This window comes from Eulemur rufifrons, chromosome 7 (genome assembly GCF_041146395.1).
Source record: "Eulemur rufifrons isolate Redbay chromosome 7, OSU_ERuf_1, whole genome shotgun sequence".
NCBI lineage: Eukaryota > Metazoa > Chordata > Mammalia > Primates > Lemuridae > Eulemur > Eulemur rufifrons.
In genome coordinates this window covers 68,795,807-68,814,520 of record NC_090989.1, presented here as the reverse complement: position 1 = coordinate 68,814,520, position 18,714 = coordinate 68,795,807, and the positions used below count along the sequence as shown (strand labels likewise).

The window sequence follows — 18,714 nt, the reverse complement described above, 5'->3', positions numbered from 1 at the left end:
CTAAAAATATATATATAGAAAAAATTAGCCGGGCATGGTGGTGCATGCCTGTAGTCCCAGCTACTCGGGAGGCTGAGACAGGAGGATCGCTTGAGCTCAGGAGTTTGAGGTTGCTGTGAGCTAGGCTAACGCCACGGCACTCACTCTAGCCTGGGCAACAGAGTGAGACTCTGTCTCAAAAAAAAAAAAAAAAAAAAAGTCCCATCTCCTTGCAAATTAAGGCCTCCCTGTTTTAGCCACAGAGTTAATCAATGCATTCACTTATCTACAAATATTTGAGTGTCCAATATGTACCAAACATTTTTAGGTATCAGGGATACAGGATGAACACGATTCACCTAGCCTTTGTAAAGCTTACAAATATGAAAATACAGTGATGTAAGTAGTGCTATCTGGTATCAGGAAAAAACTGGGCGAGAGTACTTTTGGATAGAGTGGCCAGAGAAGGCCTCTTTATGGAGGTAACATTTAAGCTAAGAATAGAAAGAAAGAGACTACAATGAGAAACATCCAGGGGAAAGCATTACAGGCAGGAAGAGGAAAAAAGGAGCTTGCTATGGTTAGTTAAGAAGGCCTGTGTAGCTGGGGCTTAGTACAAGAAGGGAATAACATAAGAAAACACTAAAGCAGACAAGATTCAGTCATGAAGGATCTTGAATACTATGGTAAGAAAACTGCACTTTATTCCAAGAAGCCATTAAAGCAATTTAAGCAGGGAAGTGATGTTACGTGGTTTGCACTTTGCTATGTGGAGAATAGGGTACAGAAATGCAAGAATAGTAAGGAAATAAACTAGAGAGGCAGTAATCACGATGGATACTAGGGAGATAGCAGTGGAAATAAAGAGAGTTAGCCATATTGTGTTCATCTCTGGATGTAGAGCAAAAACTCAATTGATATGGAGGGTATAGTAGAGAAAGGAATGAAGGAGCAATATGGCACATTATTAGATAATCTGAAAAATGCTCCCATTATTAAACACACATAAACACTATATGGCTCACGCCTATAATTCCAGTGCTCTGGGAGGCTGAGGCAAGAGGATCGTCTGAGCTCAGGAGTTAGAGACCAGCCTAAGCAAGAGTGAGACCCTATCCCCTAAAAAAGATTACCCGGGCATGGTAGTGCATGCCTGTAGTCCCAGCTACTCAGGAGGCTGAGCAGGAAGATTGCTCGAGCCCAGGAGTTTAAGGTTGCAGTGAGCTATCATGACGCCCCTGCACTCTAGCCCAGGCGACAGAGCTGACCCTGTCTCAAAAAAAAAAAAAAAAAGAACCACTGGATAAAATAAGACATACTTTCAAAGGCATAACTAAGGTTGCAAGCACGAAAAGAGAATGCCTCTGGTAGTCTTCCAAACTCCACCATCAACCCAAAGAAGCAGCAGAAAACAAGAGTGGTAAGCAGGGTAGTGAAGCCAAAATTGCATTGAGGGTACCTATTTATCTCAGAAATCTCTAGGGTTTTAACGGCTGCACAGGACAGAGGAGACTGAAGACAAGGCCTTGGGCCTATAAAAGAAGTTGGGACTGCATAGGACAGGAAACTCAAATGGCTACACTTTCCCAAGACTAGGAAAAAAAATCCCCTGGAGTAGCCCAGGGAGACATACAGAACATTTGCCTGCTCTAGCCTGGAGTTGGTGTGGAGGGAGAAAAAAATTTCCCTTTAAAATTAATAACCACAAATTTTCTCTCAGAAGGGTATGAAAATTCAAATTTGTCAAGAAAGTGGTTCTACTTTCTTGGTAGTACTTGGAGGCCTGGAAGAAACAAATACAAATCCTCACTGACAGGTGCACCCTTAACCCCGGTCTCAAAGGATTACACAGATAAGCAGAATTCCCAAAGCCCAACATGAGCACTCAAAATATAATTATAATACATTACCTGAGGAAATAAGGCACCATGAATGAGTCAACAGAAACTACAAAGAAAATAATGGAGCCCATATGGACTTTAGATATTGGAATTATTGGTTACAGAATATAAAATACGTTTATTTAAATGATTAAAGAAGACAGGAGCTAGAAAACATGAGCAAGAAACAAGATACTATTTTTTTTTAAATGACCAAGGCTGAGCATGGTGGCTCATGCCTGTAATCCCAGTACTTTGGGAGGCTGAGGCAGGTGGATCCTGTTAGGCCAGGAGTTCAAGATGAGCCTAGGCAACAGAGTGAGACCCCCATCTCTACAAAAAATAGAAAAAGTAGCTGGGTAGGGTGGTGTGTGCCTACAGTCCTAGCTATTTGGGAAGCTGAGGCGGAAGGATCACTTGAGCCCAGGAGTTTGAGGCTGCAGTAAGCTATGATCTTGCCACTGCACCCCAGCCTGGGCTTTAAAAAGGAATAATCAATTTTGATATTAATAATTTCCTAGCTGTTCTACTTTAATGATTTTCTTTGAAACTCTGGAAAAGTGGCTTTAACATTCTTATGAAATTTACATTTAAATAAAACTGATCTTCATCCAAATCATTTTATTCTTATTTATAATGGTGGTTTCAATTTTTAGCTTAAATTGAAAGGTTTCTATTCACAAAATAGGAATAATTTGTTTCTACTAAATAAAGAACTCATTTTTCTATCCCAAATGAAGACAAAATCAACTTCTCACAAAATACATATTAATTCAACAGAATTAAGTTTCCTCTATTGCCACTTGATGCTTGAAAATTATCAAGGTTCTATGCAACAAGCACTAAATTTTGGAATTAGCTGAGCAAGCAAATCCAAAATTTCCTCTGGTAAACATATTTTCAGCCATAAATGAAGACAAAAGACAAAAGTAATAAGTAAATTCTAGAAGAATGCCTGTAGTCACAAATGACTAGGTCTTATTTAGATTTATAGAAAGCACTTAAGGGCATAAAACTTATAGGGAAAAATGGCCATATTTGAAAACAGCTACAAGGATCAAAGTAGAACACAGGATTGTAATGAGCAGAGTTACAGAACATACTAAAGAGGTGTGTATAGTCAGTCCCACTGGAACCTGTAGAGTCACATTCTTATATACCTATGGAGAGAAAGGGATAGAGAAGTTAGAAACATTTAAAATGCATGTCATAAGGTGAGACCACTATTTTTTTTTTACTTTTAATTTGATCTTCTTTTCTCTCTCTCTCTCTTTTTTTTTTTTTTTTTGTGAGACAGAGTGTCGCTTTGTTGCCCTGGCTAGAGTGAGTGGCCTGGCATCAGCCTAGCTCACAGCAACCTCAAACTCCTGGGCTTAAGCGAGCCTACTGCCTCAGCCTCCCAAGTAGCTGGGTCTACAGGCATGCGCCACCATGCCCGGCTAATTTTTTCTATATATATTTTAGTTTGCCAGATAATTTCTTTCTATTTTTAGTAGAGACGGGGTCTCGCTCTTGCTCAGGCTGGTCTCGAACTCCTGACCTCGAATGATCCACCTGCCTCGGCCTCCCAGAGTGCTAGGATTACAGGTGTGAGCCACTGCGCCCGGCCCTCTTTTCTATTTTTTTTAGAGACAAGATCTTGCTATGTTGCCCAGGCCGGTCTTGAACTCCTGGGCTCAAGCAATCCTCCTGCTTCAGCCTCCCCAGTAGCTGGTATTATAGGCACAAGCCACTGCACCCGGCTTCCTTTTAAATATCTTGCAGCCAATGCTATACTATATATATAACATTATTGTTTGACGCTTTTGGATCCAATATTTCATTTAATGTTACAGAATCAAACTCAATTCCCACAATAATTCGTTAATTCTCATTTGTTCTGACTTCTCCGTTTTACATAAAGTTAAGTTTATTATTATAAGAAAAGCTATATCTGAGGCCAGGTGTGGTGGCTCATGCCTATAATCCCAGCACTTTAGGAGGCCAAGGCAGGACGATCCTGTTAGGCCAGGAATTCGAGACCAGCCTGGGCAACATAGTGAGAACCTGCCTCTACAAAAAAATTTAAAAATTAGCCAGACGTGCCCTAGCTCCTTGAGAGGATAAGGCAGGAGAATAGCTTTAGCCTAAGAGTTTGAGGTTACAGTGAGTTATGATCACACCACTGTAATCCAGCCTGGGCAACAGAGCAAGACCCTGTTGAAAAGGAAAAGGGAAAGGGAAAGAGAAAGGGAAAGGGAAAGGGAGGAAAGAAGGGGAAGGAAAAAAGAAAGGATAAGGGGAATATATAAGGAGGAAAGAAAAAAGTAGAAAAAGAAAAGCTATATCCCTGAGGTCCCCAACCCCCAGGCCCCTGACGGGTCCAGCCTGTGGCCTGTTATGAACGAACCAGGCCGCACAGCAGGAGGTGAGTAGTGGGGGGTGGGTGGGATGCACGAGCAAACAAGGGAAGCTTCATCTGTATTTATAGCCGCTCCCCAACGCTTGCATCACCACCTGAGCTCCGCCTTCTGTCAGATTTGCAGCATTAGATTCTACACAATAGTGGGTTGTATAATTATTTCATTATATATTACAATGTAATAATAATAGAAATAACGTGCACAATAAATGTAATGTTCTTGAATCATCCTGAAATCATCCCTCTCCCTACCTCCCCCACCCTCCACCCCCCCTGGAAAAACTGTCTTCCATGAAACCAGCCCATGGTGCCAAAAAGGTTGAGGACTGCTGCTACATCCCAATGTTACCTCTGTAATCAATATAAACATTTACTTCCTTTTACTATGTTTCAAACTAGAATATAGAAATCTAAGTTGAAGCCCTAGAGGAAAAACATTAAAACAATAATCAAACTAAGTTATCGTTTCATTCCTGTTTTGCGTTCTCTCTCCAAATAGCTTTTAAAAGTTTGTTACTCACAAATTGAACCACTGAGTGTGACCTTTATCATGACTAGCAATGCAATAGTTCCCTTATGTTCAACTTAGTTTCTATTTTCTATTTGGTTTTGAAGATAAAGGGCTTCAACTAGAAACTCTGGGAAAGTTTATGGTTTAAAAATAAATTTTAAAAACATTAAAATTTAGGTAACTTGGGAATATTTTTATTTTTGGTTTCTCTTTAAAAATACTTGAATTATAATGTCACAACTCAAAAAATTAAAGTCACCAACCCAACCTGTAACAAAGTGCTTTCTGAAAAACATCTGTCAAAAAAATGACACCTTCAACAAACCTTACCATAGAACACCACCTTAGCAATTGGTCACCTATTTTTCTGGTATATGTGAAGAATAAATATAATACAAAATTTAAAAATATATTTAAAGTTCCTAATTATGATCTCTTTTTTCAAATTACACACTTTTAAGGAAAGCTGAATTCAAAATGTTTTAATAGGGTCATTACTTATTTTGTAGCAATGCATATCAGTAATTTTCTAAGTCAAGAAATAACAAATAAACATTAAGCATACTCTTCATTCACATAAAAAAATCAAACACAGTTCTCCAGATGTATTTTAGAGTTTGAAAAAAAAATTCAGGTACCATATGGCAATGGCTACATTGCATAAGATATCTGCACAGTTATCCATCTTCCCAACTGTCTGTTCAAAGAAAGTTCTCCAATACAAAACGGCAGTGCTTTGTAGTAAGGCTTTACCATAAGTCGTTTTCTGAGCTAGCTGGTAGACATTTAAGCAACCACAAGGAAATTACTTCAAATCTAAATATCCACAATAGTACATGTGAATAAATCTGTCATATGGTCATCTGATTGACAGTTATGGTGTCTACTGGTTTAAATTTTAAATTTATTCTATTTTTGTTGCAAACTCATTTGACTTCTTGTAAAATTAAGTTGTAACAACAGCTGGGCGCGGTGGCTCACGCCTGTAATCCTAGCATTCTGGGAGGCTGAGGTGGGAGGATAGCTCAAGGTCAGGAGTTCGAGACCAGCCTGAGCAAGAGTGAGACCACCCCCCGCCCCTTCTCTACAAAAAATAGAAAGAAATTAGCTGGACAACTAAAAATATATAGAAAAAAAAAAAATTAGCCAGGCATGGTGGTGCATGCCTGTAGTCCCAGCTACTTAGGAGGCTGAGGCAGAAGGATCGCTTAAGCCCAGGAGTTTGAGGTTGCTGTGAGCTAGGCTGACACCACAGCACTCTAGCCCGGGCAACAGAGTGAGACTCTGTCTCCCCCCAGCCCCCCAAAAAAGGTAAGTTGTAAAAATGATGACACAGATTGTGCTATTCAACCAAAGAAAGCAGGACTTAAAGAGAATTAAGAACAAGGAGAAACATATACAATAAACTACACACATCAGTTAAAAGGCAGCTCATAAAAGAGGAACAAAAGATAAAAAAGAGAGAAAGCGATACACTGTTCAAAGACTTAGCACTCTGAAGAGAGGAAAGAAGTAGACTACATAAACTAAAGAGGGTAAGTAGACAACTGTAGACTCCTAAGACAAAGCCAGTGCTAATGAAGTATTAGACATTAATACTACACCCGATTTAATAACTGAAAACAAGCTGGGGAGATTAAAACTATTAAAATGGCCTGAAACAGCCTAGATTTATATATAAAATAGCAATACAGCTGTCTAGAAACTTTATCATAGTTGAAATGATACTTTTGAGTTTTATTTTCCTTTTTCCACTTGTTCTATGTAATATAATGAAGTTAGTTTATTTTGTTGTTCAAAAATTAATGAAAAGCTATAAATAAAAATAAAGTTTTATTGATAAAGGGAAACTAGATGAATATGCCACTGTTTTCCTTTGCCATTTCACACCTTTAAAAAGCGTATCAGCTATATTTATGCTCTGGACCAATGAGGCATAGGACTAACCCTAAATCTCCAGCCCCAAAATTAAGTAATTTTGTGATTTTACCCAAATAAGGAAATACTGTTATCATCGGCAGCAAAGAAACATTAAAAACAAACAAAAAACAAATTTCTATGTTAGCATATAAAATGCTAATCCATTAAATGTGGCAGAAATATTATAGAAGGAGTTTTAAATGAGGAAGCATGATCTAAATACAACATAAAATATTAGCTTACTGATTTATACTTCATATTGTTCCACTGGCAGATATCCCTATTCTTCAAAGCACAAGGAGCTGCCACTTCTGACTGAGCCCAGCATTTCAAAATTGGGAACTCTGAGAAAAGTGATAGAAAACGATATTAGAAAACCTGTATTAGTACTCAAGGCTAGGCTTGTATTAAATCTCAACAGAAGTCTTTTATGTTGGGATAAAAATATTCAAATATTTTAATATATTACATGCATGATTTGGACCCATCTATCACATACTGTTATTTTAGCATCGTTTTTAGTGAATGGCTAAGAAATTATAAAATTACAAAGGTTTTGCAGAAGTTGAACACAACTTCTTAACAAATCCCAGTACATTCAAACTAGGGGCTACTCTTTTAAAAATTTAATGTAAACTTTTTTGTGACATATAATATACATTCAGAAAAGTGAACACATCATAAATGTACAACTCAATAAATTTCCATATGAAACAAACCCATAAAAGAGCACTCAAATCAAAAAACAGAATAATACCAGAACCCCTGATGTGCTCTCAGGAGGGGCACTTTTTCAAACTTTATTTAGGGTAAGTAAAAGGTACAATGAATAGAAACAGAAAACTAGGTTGGATGAGCAAAGTTAATATAGCTAGGCACTTTTTAATTTTTTCATCATGGTCCTTGCTTCGGCAGCACATATACTAAAATTTTGTCATCATGAAAGGTATGATGGTAGCAAATGTATTAGTAAAAACTTCCTATCTCCAGGTTTTAGTAACAGTGCTACTAACTTTTATAAATATTCTAAGTCAGCCCAAATTTGGAGACACAAAGAACCAAAATCTGAAAGGAGCTTCTTAAACTAAAGAAAAAGTCTTGATTCTGGGAAGACTGCAAGGCAAAAATGTAGTTTTTTAAATATACCCCAATCCCCACATAAAAACAGAAAGAACAATTAAAACTCATAGACAAAATCTGCAACAAAACCAGTGATAAAGTATCCCCTCAAACACCAAAATACATGCAAGTGGAAACAAAACACCAAAACCACAAGTCCTGCAATATCAGTATGAAGAAACAGAAAGCAGCAAAGGGGCAATGTGGATCAATGTTGCAAAAAAAAGCACATATTATATGTCTACTTATATTACATGACTACTGATAAAAGAACATAGCACCACCTATAGTCTTGCCAAAGGAATCAAACCTAAATCTGATTATAACTCTGCAGTCAGCTGCCAATTTCAAGGAAATAAAGAAGTCAGAGGAACATGATGAACTGCATCATTAGTACAATCAGCAAAACCCCAACTATGAGAAACTCTACTTTCAACAGATTAGTTTTGAAGAAAGGAAAGGGATAGAAAGAAGCCTGTAAATTAAGAGACTTAATGGAAATACCAGATTTTTATAAATGGGAAAGACTAAGGTAAAGTATTTAAGAATGCCCATCTTTAACAACAGTATAAAGAAACAAGGAAGTGATTAAAAGTCAGTATAGTGAATGAGTCTTAGAGGGAAGAAGGAGGCTATGATTGGGACAGAATACGTGAAGCTGCTGCTAGGGTAGCTGGCAAAGTTATATTTTTTTTTACCTTGGTGGTAGTTACAAGGGTATTTGCCTTATAATAATTCACTAAACTATGTATTTGTATAGTTTTTCTATATCTGTGCTTTATTTTACAATCAAAAAGTTAAAAAGAAAGTAAGTTGCATGCTTTGGCATCCTTGTCCTAGACTGCAGAATTGCCACCATACCTTTATTCTTATTTTCAACTCTCAGAAAAGACTTGTAACCCTCACCTTGGTCACAATACATCAACAAATCTGGGTTATTGACTACGATAAAGGTTTCTCCATCTTTACTATGTGGCCGATGATAGCGGTAGTGCACAGGCAAAAAGGCTTGGAAACAATCAATGCACTGTGAATCTTGTCTAGCATAAATGAGAACTTCAGCTTCCTTGGACAAATAGTTAGGAGCTTCTATATTAAAATTTTCTGAAACCATCACTGCCTGTCAAAAAGAAAACAAATATTAATTGAAAAGAAGAAATGAATCAGGAAGATTAAAAAAAACAAAAAACCAGAAGACTGCTATACAGATACACAGAAGTATCAAATTTACCTTCCTTATAAACAATCTCCATTCCCCTTCCATCCTCCATTTTAAGTAGAAAACATAGGATGTCACCTGTATTTAATAAAAATTTGCTTACTAAAAGAAAACTCAGGAAATTATACTCTAGGGTGCCAAATTTCCCACTAATAAAAATTATTTTTGTGAAATTTCCTTATTAGTCTCTGTTTAGATGACAAAACAGGTACCAGGAAAAATTTTGTGAATAAATATAGCATTATTCAGTAAGTATGAAAACTATTATGACAAAAACAGTTAAACCTCTATTGAGTTAAAATGATTGGTATCATTTTGATAATTTCCTGTTCTTCAGAGAAGCAAGTGAGATGGCAGTGAGTAAGATAGAGCACTGTGGTCAGGAAGTCAAAGCAAATGTCAGCACTCTCTATATAGTGGGTATAAAAAGTTAAAGGAAAAAACGGTTAATGAGTTTTTAAAAAAATAATATTATAAAAACCATTTTAAAATAAGTACAGTATTCTACACCAAAAGTGAAAATGCATATGGCAGAAATTAGTTCTGAGTTATAATGTATTTATTATACATACGTATCCATACATACATATTTATGTACACACATATGTATATATACATAAAGGCATTATATAATCTACGTGTGCATGTATGGACATATATACACACACTAACAATTGTCCTTTAGATTCTCTATGCAAAGCCCTGATATACCTTAGAGAAACAACCAGCATTAATTCCTTCCGATCACAGTGAGCATCCTAATTTTCCTATCTGACAGTGACACCAAGTGCTACATTTTTTTTCACATGTTGTTCCTTTTCAGTTAATCACAGGAGTAACAGAGCTCACTGGCAAAAGTCAAGGAATTTTATAATCTCATGAGTCATAAGGACCTCAGAAGTAGTCAAATTAAACCACTGTCCCAACAAAGGTATTTTTCAGGTATCCAGTCACTGCTTGACTACTTTCAATAACTGTAGAGAGCTCATTACTTTGAGTCATCTCAATCTATCTACTGTTAAAGGTCACTTCTTTTTCATGAGTAGGAACTTTATGTACTGGCCTATAACACTCACCAGTTCTTCTTGTTTACAATGTCTGCAACAAATCTGTTGTTTATTTCATTAAGGGTCCTTCAAACATCAGAAAGCAACCATATTACCATCACTAAGTCTTCTCCTAACCAGAGAAATATCCACAGTTCTCTTGGTTTCTATGACATGGTTTCCAAATCATTCATCATATTAGTTTCCTTTTAAAATACTCATATAGTAACGATATTACCTTCTTTAGGCAAAACCTAGATTAGCTTTTTGGCAGCCTTATCTCAGTATGTTATCTATCTATCTATATTTTTTAAACGAATAGACTTTATTTTTTAGGGCAGTTTTAGGTTTACAGAAAAACTGAGCAGTAAGTTCAGAGTTCCCATATACCTCCTCACCACTCCACACATACTCACATAGTTTTTCCTATTATTAACATCTGGTATTACTGTAATACATTTATTACTATTAATGAGCCAATATTGATACATTATTAAAGTCTGTAGTTTACAATAGGGTTCACTTTTTATGTTGCTTATAGTATGGATTTTGACAAATGTAAAATGACATGTATCCACCATTACAGTAACATACAGAATAGTTTCACTAACCTAAAAACTCTGTGTTCCACCTATTCATTCCTATACTTTTCATTTGCACTTTTTGCAGAAAACTTTAAGTAACACTCATCCTATTTTTAAGTGATTGACTTTTTTATTAATTAAATGCAGGGCTTTGAATTTACCTCTATTAAATTTTAACTTTCTAGCTATAGTCCATTTTTGTAAGTTGTTGAGATTTTATTGACAGCTACATGGCACTTATAAATTTGATAATCATGTCTTCTGTATTTTTATTTAAGCCCAAAATTCATTTATTTAAAAATAAAAATGTTAACCAGTAGGGTCAAGAGCAGAGTCCTAAGGAAGACTACTAGTGACCTCATGCTAGAAATACATCAATGAACTCTCTTTGGGTACAACTAGATAAAAACCAAAACAATATGGAGCCAAAATTTTTCCTTTTTTTTTTTTCCCCTTTTTTCTTTTTTAGACAGGGTCTTGCTATGTTGTCCAGGCTGGCCTCAAATTCCTTGGCTCAAGAGATACTCCTGCCACAGCATCTGAAGTAGCTGGGACTACAGGCATGTGCCACTGCACCTGGCTAGCCCAAATTTTTCTCTCACATGAACAAGTATGTGTGTGTGTATATATATATGTGTGTGTGTGTCTATATATATATATACATATATGACCTGGTACTAATAAAGGTTACCTTTCGGCCGGGCGCGGTGGCTCACGCCTGTAATCCTAGCACTCTGGGAGGCCGAGGTGGGCGGATCGTTTGAGCTCAGGAGTTCGAGACCAGCCTGAGCAAGAGCGAGACCCCATCTCTACTAAAAATAGAAAGAAATTATATGGACAGCTAAAAATATATATAGAAAAAATTAGCCGGGCATGGTGGTGCACGCCTGTAGTCCCAGCTACTCGGGAGGCTGAGACAGGAGGATCCCTTGAGCTCAGGAGTTTGAGGTTGCTGTGAGCTAGGCTGATGCCACGGCACTCACTCTAGCCTGGGCAACAGAGTGAGACTCTGTCTCAAAAAAAAAAAATAAATAAATAAATAAATAATAAGGTGTTAAAAAAAATAAAAATAAAGGTTACCTTTCTTTGAGCACCTACTATGTGCTAGGTATTTCGCTAAGTGGTTTATAAACATTAACTCCTCTAACTTTCATAAGAACCCTATCAGGTAAAACTATTAGCCCTATTATATAAATGAGCAAATGAAGTAACAGAGTAGTTAAACAATACAGCTAATAAGCACAGGAGCCAAGATTCAAAGACAGGTCAAACTGATTCCACTATTCAATTAGGTTAAATAATATAAAACAGCCAATATTTGACCAGTTGAAAATTAAATATAAGTGAAACTAACATACAGTATATTCTTGATTGTGCTATTTAGAACTTATGATGAATTGTGATCTTCAATTTCTCTAATTATTGGGGTTTTCTTTGAGATGGGGTCTTGCTCTGTCACCCAGGCTGGAATGCAGTGGCACAATCATAACTCACGGCAGCCTCTAACTCCTGGGCTCAAGCATTCTCCCACCTCAGCCTCCCAAGTAGCTGGGACTACAGGTACACACCACCATACCTGGCTAACTTTTCTTATTTTTCGTAGACATGGGATCTTACTATGTTGCTCAGGTTGGTCTTGAACTCCTGGGCTCAAGCAATCATCCAGCTTCGGCCTCCCAAAGCTGGGATTACAAGTGGGAGCCACTTCACCTGGCCTCTTGAGTTGTTTTTTGGTGGTTTTTTTGGACATAGAAATAAAAGTACGGTAAAATTGAGAATACTTTTTTACATGAATTTAAACTGCGATATAAGGCAGGTGGAAACAGCAATTTGGTCTTCAGAGAGGGCTCTGTTGACAAAAGGGTTATTTGGTGATGGCTCAAAAAATTACACTTCTGGTACTGAATAAAAATTGAGCTTAGTAAGTGGTTTCATTTGGAAATGTTTCTGGAATTAGTGATGATGGCTACCCAACTTTGTGAATGTACTAAAAACTAAATTGTACACATCAAAAGGGTGATTTTTTTTTTTTTTTTTTTTGAGACAGGGTCTCACTGTATTGCCCAGGGTGGTGTACAGAGCATTATCATAGCTCACTGCAACATCCAACTCCTGGGCTCGTGTGATTCTTCTGCCTCTGCCTCCGTAGCTAGGACTACAGGCACCCACCACACACCCAGCTAATTTTTAAATTTTTTGTTGAGACAGGGTCTCACTATGTTGCCTAGGCTGTCTCAAACTCCTGGCCTCAAGCAACCCTACTGCCTCGGCCTCCCGAAGTGCTGGGATTGTATACAGGCATGAGCCACTGTTCCCACCCATGGTGAATTTTATGATATGTGAACTGTATCTCAATTTTTTAAATAAGAAAATTATTTTTACAAATAAACATCAATGGAGACCCAAATTTATTTTAAACCAAGATTAATTAAGAACCAGCAGAAGCTAACACACAAAAAGTTTCAGGTCTTTTAGCAGACTTAGGAGTTTCAGCAATGCGTTTCTTTTTTTTTTTTTTTTTTTTTTTTTTGAGACAGAGTCTCACTCTGTTGCCCAGGCTAGAGTGCCGTGGCATCAGCTTGGCTCACAGCAACCTCAAACTCCTGGGCTTAAGCAATCCTACTGCCTCAGCGTACCAGGTAGCTGGGACTACAGCCACCATGCCCAGCTAATTTTTTCTATATATATTTTTAGTTGGTCAGATAATTTCTTTCTATTTTTAGTAGAGATGGGGTCTCGCTCTTGCTCAGGCTGGTCTCGAACTCCTGAGCTCAAACGGTCCAACCGCCTCAGCCTCCCAGACTGCTAGGATTACAGGCGTGAGCCACCGCGCCCGGCCAGCAATGCGTTTCTTAAGACATACTTACGAAAGGGAAGAGAAAAATGTTCCAAGTGGGCACTAAATCAATTGACAAGTGACCAAAAAAGTCAGATAGCTGGAGGTGTGCATATCACTTTAGATTTAAAACAACAGAAAAACATTTTGAAGAGGATCATAATCTGACAAGCAAAAGTGATCGGGACAATAACTAGATACTGGAGAATCTCCCAAACATGTACAAAACCATCAACGCAACCCCAAAAAGTCCAGTGACTTATATGCTGATCTGCAAAAATAATTCATTATTCCATTTCACCACAGCTAAAACAATAGTTTATTATTAAGAAATTGAAATTATGCATCAAAATTTAATCCCAGAGCAACCTGCATTGGTTAACAGACACAGACACCATATTTTTCCATGACAACACTCAACTACAAGTCACAAACAACCACAGCAAAGCTAAATGAATTAAGCTTTAAAATTGTGCCACATCTACATTTACCAGATCTTTCTCCCATGGACTGGACTAAAGCTCTTTTGAAAAACCAAAACATTTCCCAATTAAGACATAGTAATTGGTGCCTTTGAAGAACTTATACAGTCTAAAAATATAAAAATTCATAAAAATGAAATGTATGTTATAGAACTTTTCTCACACTAAGATGTTACTTCTAATGATACATACTTTTTAATGATCAGTCTGACTAAAGGTTTACCAATTTTATTCATCTCAAAGAAACAGCTTTTGGTTTCATTGGTTTTCCCTATGGTGTTTCTGTTTTCTATTCCACTGATGTCTGCTATAATCCTTATTTCCATTCTACTTACTTTGGTTTTATTTGCTCTTTATCTAGTTTCTGAAGGAGACTCAGGTGAGGTCATTAATTTGACACCTTTCTTCTTTCTAGTATAGGTATTTAGTGCTATAAATTTCCCCCTAAGCAGTTTTAGCAACATCCCACTAATATATTGTGTTTTCATTTTCATTCAGTTCAAAACACTTTCTTGTTTTCCTTTTGATTTCTTCTTTGACCCACGAACTACTGAGAAGTATGTTATTTAGTTCCCAAATACTTGAGGCTTTTCCAGAGATCTTTGTTATTGATTTCTAATTTAATTCTATTGTGGTCAAAGGATATACTTTGTAAAACTTGAATTCCTCTAAATTTATTGAGATTTGTTCTAAGGCCTAGAATACGATCTATCTTGATAAATGTTCTACATGCACCTGAAAAGAATGTGTATGCTACTCTTACTGGGCGGAGTATTCTATAAATGCCAATTAGGTCAAGTTGGTTGATAGTTTTGTACAAATCTTCTATATCCTTACCAATTTTCTGTCTATTTGTTCTATCAATTATTGAGAGAAGGCTACTGAAATCTCCAATTATTATTATGGATTTGACTATTTCACCTTGCAGTTCTACCAGCTTTTGCTTCATGTTATTTTGAAGCTCTGTTACGTGGTGTATAAATATTTAGGATTGTTATTTCCTTCTGATGATCAGTTGATCCAATTATCAAAATAACCTTCTTTAGCTCTGATAATAGTCTTTGCTCCAAAATCCACTTTATCCAATATTAATATAATAACTCCAGCTTTCTTTCTGATCAGTGTGAGCATATCTTTTTCCTTTCTTTTACTTTTAACTTGTGTTTTTAAATTTAAAGTACACTTCTTGTAAGCAACATATAGTTTGGTCGTGCTTTCTTATCCACTCTGATCTCTGTCTTTTAATGGGGCTATTTAGACATTTCCACTTAATGCAATTACTGATATAGTTAAGTTTATATCTATCATCTTATCTGTTTTTTATTTATAACATCTGTCATTTGTTCCCTTTACCTTCTTTTTCTTCCTTCCATTGGATTAACTATTTTTTATAATTCCATTTTTATCTGCTCTGCTGGCATATTAGCTATAACTTTTTGTTATTTTTGTGGTTATTTTAGGGTTTACATCTTTAACATATCATAGTCTACCTTCTATTGCTATATCTTCAAGTTCATTATTCTTTTCTTCTGCAATGTTTGATATGCCATTAATCTCATCCAACATATTTTTCATCTCACACACTGTACTTTTAATCTTTAGAAGTTCAATGCTGACCTTTTTAATATCTTCCATGTCTCTACTTAACTTTTGAACATATGGCATACAATTATAATAACTGTTTTAAGGGCCTGTTAGTTGTAACATCTGGGTCAATTCTGGGTTGATTTTAATTGATTGATTTATCTCCTCATTAGAGGTCATTTTTCCCTACATCCTTGCATACTTGCTAATTTTCTATTAGAGTCCAGACATTGTGAAGTTGCTGGATGTTTCTGTATTCCCATAAATATTCTTGAGCTTTATTTGGGATACAGTTAAATTACCTGGAAACAGTTTGATTTTTGGAAGGTCTTACTTACAAGATTTGTTATGCAGGACTGAAGTAAGGTTCAGTTCAGGACAAAGTAACCCCCACTACTGAATAAAAGTTCTTCTGTTTACTCTATCCGCTGCACAATAAATTTTGAGAATTTTCTCAGTCTGATTGGTAGGAAGAGGTACTACTCCTGGCTCTGTGTGAGTGCCAGACAGTGTTACCTCTAAATTCATCAGCTGGTTCCTTCCCTGCCATCAGGTAGTTTCCTAAAATACATACACTTATCAATATTTAGCTACATACTTGAGGGGGACCTTCTGTGAATCTCTGGAGTTTTCTCCTCTGTAAAGAAGTTCTCTCCTCCTCCTCTCTTGTGAATTCTCATGACCTTGGTCTCTCCAGAATCTCAACTTTATCTCCTTAACTCAAGTCCACCAGGCTCTGCTTGGGGTCCTCCTTCCTGCATTACAGCCTGAAAAATCTCTCAAGGAAATAAGCTGGGACAATCTTAGAGCTCACCTTGCTTATTTCCCTTCTCTCAGTATCACTGCCCTTCACCACCTATTTTATTTCATATATTTTGTCTATTTCTTGCTTGTTTCAAGTGGGAGACTAAATCTGTCACCTGTTCTCCAACTTGTCCAGAAGCCAAAGTCCTATCACTACATATTTTGACTGAATAAAACTTAAGGTTTCAAAAACATGTTTCCATTTTGACCTACAAAACAGCAATTTCCTATGTTTCAATCTATTATACTGTTTCTAAAGAATGTGAGAGACTTTTTTTTTTTTTTTTTTTTTTTTTTGAGACAGAGTCTCACTCTGTTGCCCAGGCTAGAGTGAGTGCCGTGGCGTCAGCCTAGCTCACAGCAACCTCAAACTCCTGAGCTCAAGCAATCCTCCTGTCTCAGCCTCCCGAGTAGCTGGGACTACAGGCATGAGCCACCATGCCCGGCTAATTTTTTCTATATATATTTTTAGCTGTCCATATAATTTCTTTTCTATTTTTTTAGTAGAGATGGGGTCTCGCTCTTGCTCAGGCTGGTCTCGAACTCCTGAGCTCAAACGATCCGCCCACCTCGGCCTCCCAGAGTGCTAGGATTACAGGCGTGAGCCACCACGCCCGGCCCGTGAGAGACTTTTCATTTAAAAATCTAATAACCCTACCTAAAAAATGAAATGATATTTATATGATGTGCCTTATCCTTGGTGAACCTATTTAAGGCTTGTATTAATTTTTGAATTATTCACAAACCATTGCAAACTCCTTACAAACCATTTTGTTGGCACACTACCTACTTGATTTGGACCCACACTTCCATTTGCTGCAGCTGAAAATTTTACTCCTGGAGCAGTCAAGATCTTAATCCAGGTATATAAGCATCAATCAATCCCTACATATAAATTTCCTCCTACGCGGTTAAATTCATCATATAATACCACTTCTCATGACACAGTTTCTCTTTTTTTTTTCCCAGATGAGTAATCTTTGCAAAACAAAATTTCTCTGCACAAGGAATTGGGCCAGAGTCTCAACTGAGCTAGGCAGAAGGAAACATCATCTGATATATCAGGAAATCAGCTCGTGACTGTCTATATGTCACAAATGTGACATCTATTTTTCTAGAAATTTCTAAAATAAGGAAGTAAATACACTTATAAGACTTATATTAATAATTAGGTTAGAAGATTAGGAAGCAGAAAATCAATATCATAGCATGATGGTGGATGAAGCAAAAAAAAAAAGAAAATCAGTATCAATATAAACTTGTCAATTAATCTATAATGGCAAACTTTACCTACCGCCTTCTCTTGTAACAGTTAACCTGCAAATATTCAAATCTCATCCCAACCAAAGGTGTGATTTCTTTTTGCGTACCTCTATCCAAAAAATTCTGTTTTCTTAGAACATGTTCTGGTAGGTGATTTTATTAAGTAGGTTTAAATATGATTCCAACCTTGGTCATTACAAGCCAAAAACTGTTGAAATTTGAAATCTATTACTTTAAATTTGAAAAGCCTCATTTAGAATTCATAATTCAGGCCGGACACAGTGGCTCACGCCTGTAATCCTAGCACTTTAGGAGGGAGAGGTGGGAGGATTGCTTGAGCTCAGGATTTGAGACCAGCCTGACCAAGAGCAAGACCCCATCTCTACTAAAAATAGAAAAATTAGCCAGGCATGGTGGTGCATGCCTGTAGTCCCAGCTACTCGGGGGGCTGAGGCAGGAGGATACCTTGAGTCCAGGAGTTCGAGGTTGCTGTGACCTATAATGACGCCACTGCACTCTAGCCCAGGCAACAGAGTAAGACTCTGTCTCCAAAAAAAAGAATTCATAATTCAGTGAAGAAAAGAAACAAATGAGGTCCTTGCATAATTGTATGTGTATATAAACTGCCATAATATACACAAAAAACTGAAAACACAAAAAGAAACTTGGTTACTAGGGGTTGAGATAGGTGGAAGCTTATCACTAAATACCTTTGTTATATTTCCTGAATTTTGAATCATGAGAATTATCTATTTAAAAAATTAAAATAAAGGAAACAAGAAACTGGCCTAAACCACACTTAGAAATAAACTGCCATAACAAATAACTACACATGTATCTATTTTACATTTTAAAAAATTCATATGTAGATTAATATTATGAACTAAGACAGTATCTCCCAAATTTTCTTTCTTTTTTTTTTTTTGAACCCAAGCATAGATTCAAGGTGCCCTGAATATACAGTCCTCCAAAATTTCTTAATAGAAATCATTTAGGTTGTTAAAAACAGATTTTTGGGCCCAACCTAGATCTATAAAATCAAGATTTCCCAGGAAGACAATAATCTGTACAAAAAGTACCCCCAGG

At 36.7% G+C, this 18,714-nt stretch overlaps 1 protein-coding gene across 1 annotated transcript in view; it reads right to left on the bottom strand.

The window, feature by feature from the left end:
• Window positions 1-2,746: 2,746 nt before the first annotated feature.
• PIGX (phosphatidylinositol glycan anchor biosynthesis class X) overlaps window positions 2,747-18,714 on the bottom strand; it is a gene marked incomplete at its 5' end in the record, with an annotated part of 31,087 nt that continues 15,119 nt past the window's right edge. The window contains 3 exons of the mRNA XM_069471989.1: window positions 2,747-3,019; window positions 6,935-7,035; window positions 8,717-8,930. Of these exons, the coding sequence (XP_069328090.1) occupies window positions 2,876-3,019; window positions 6,935-7,035; window positions 8,717-8,930 (459 nt within the window). The remainder of the gene's footprint in view (window positions 3,020-6,934; window positions 7,036-8,716; window positions 8,931-18,714) is intronic.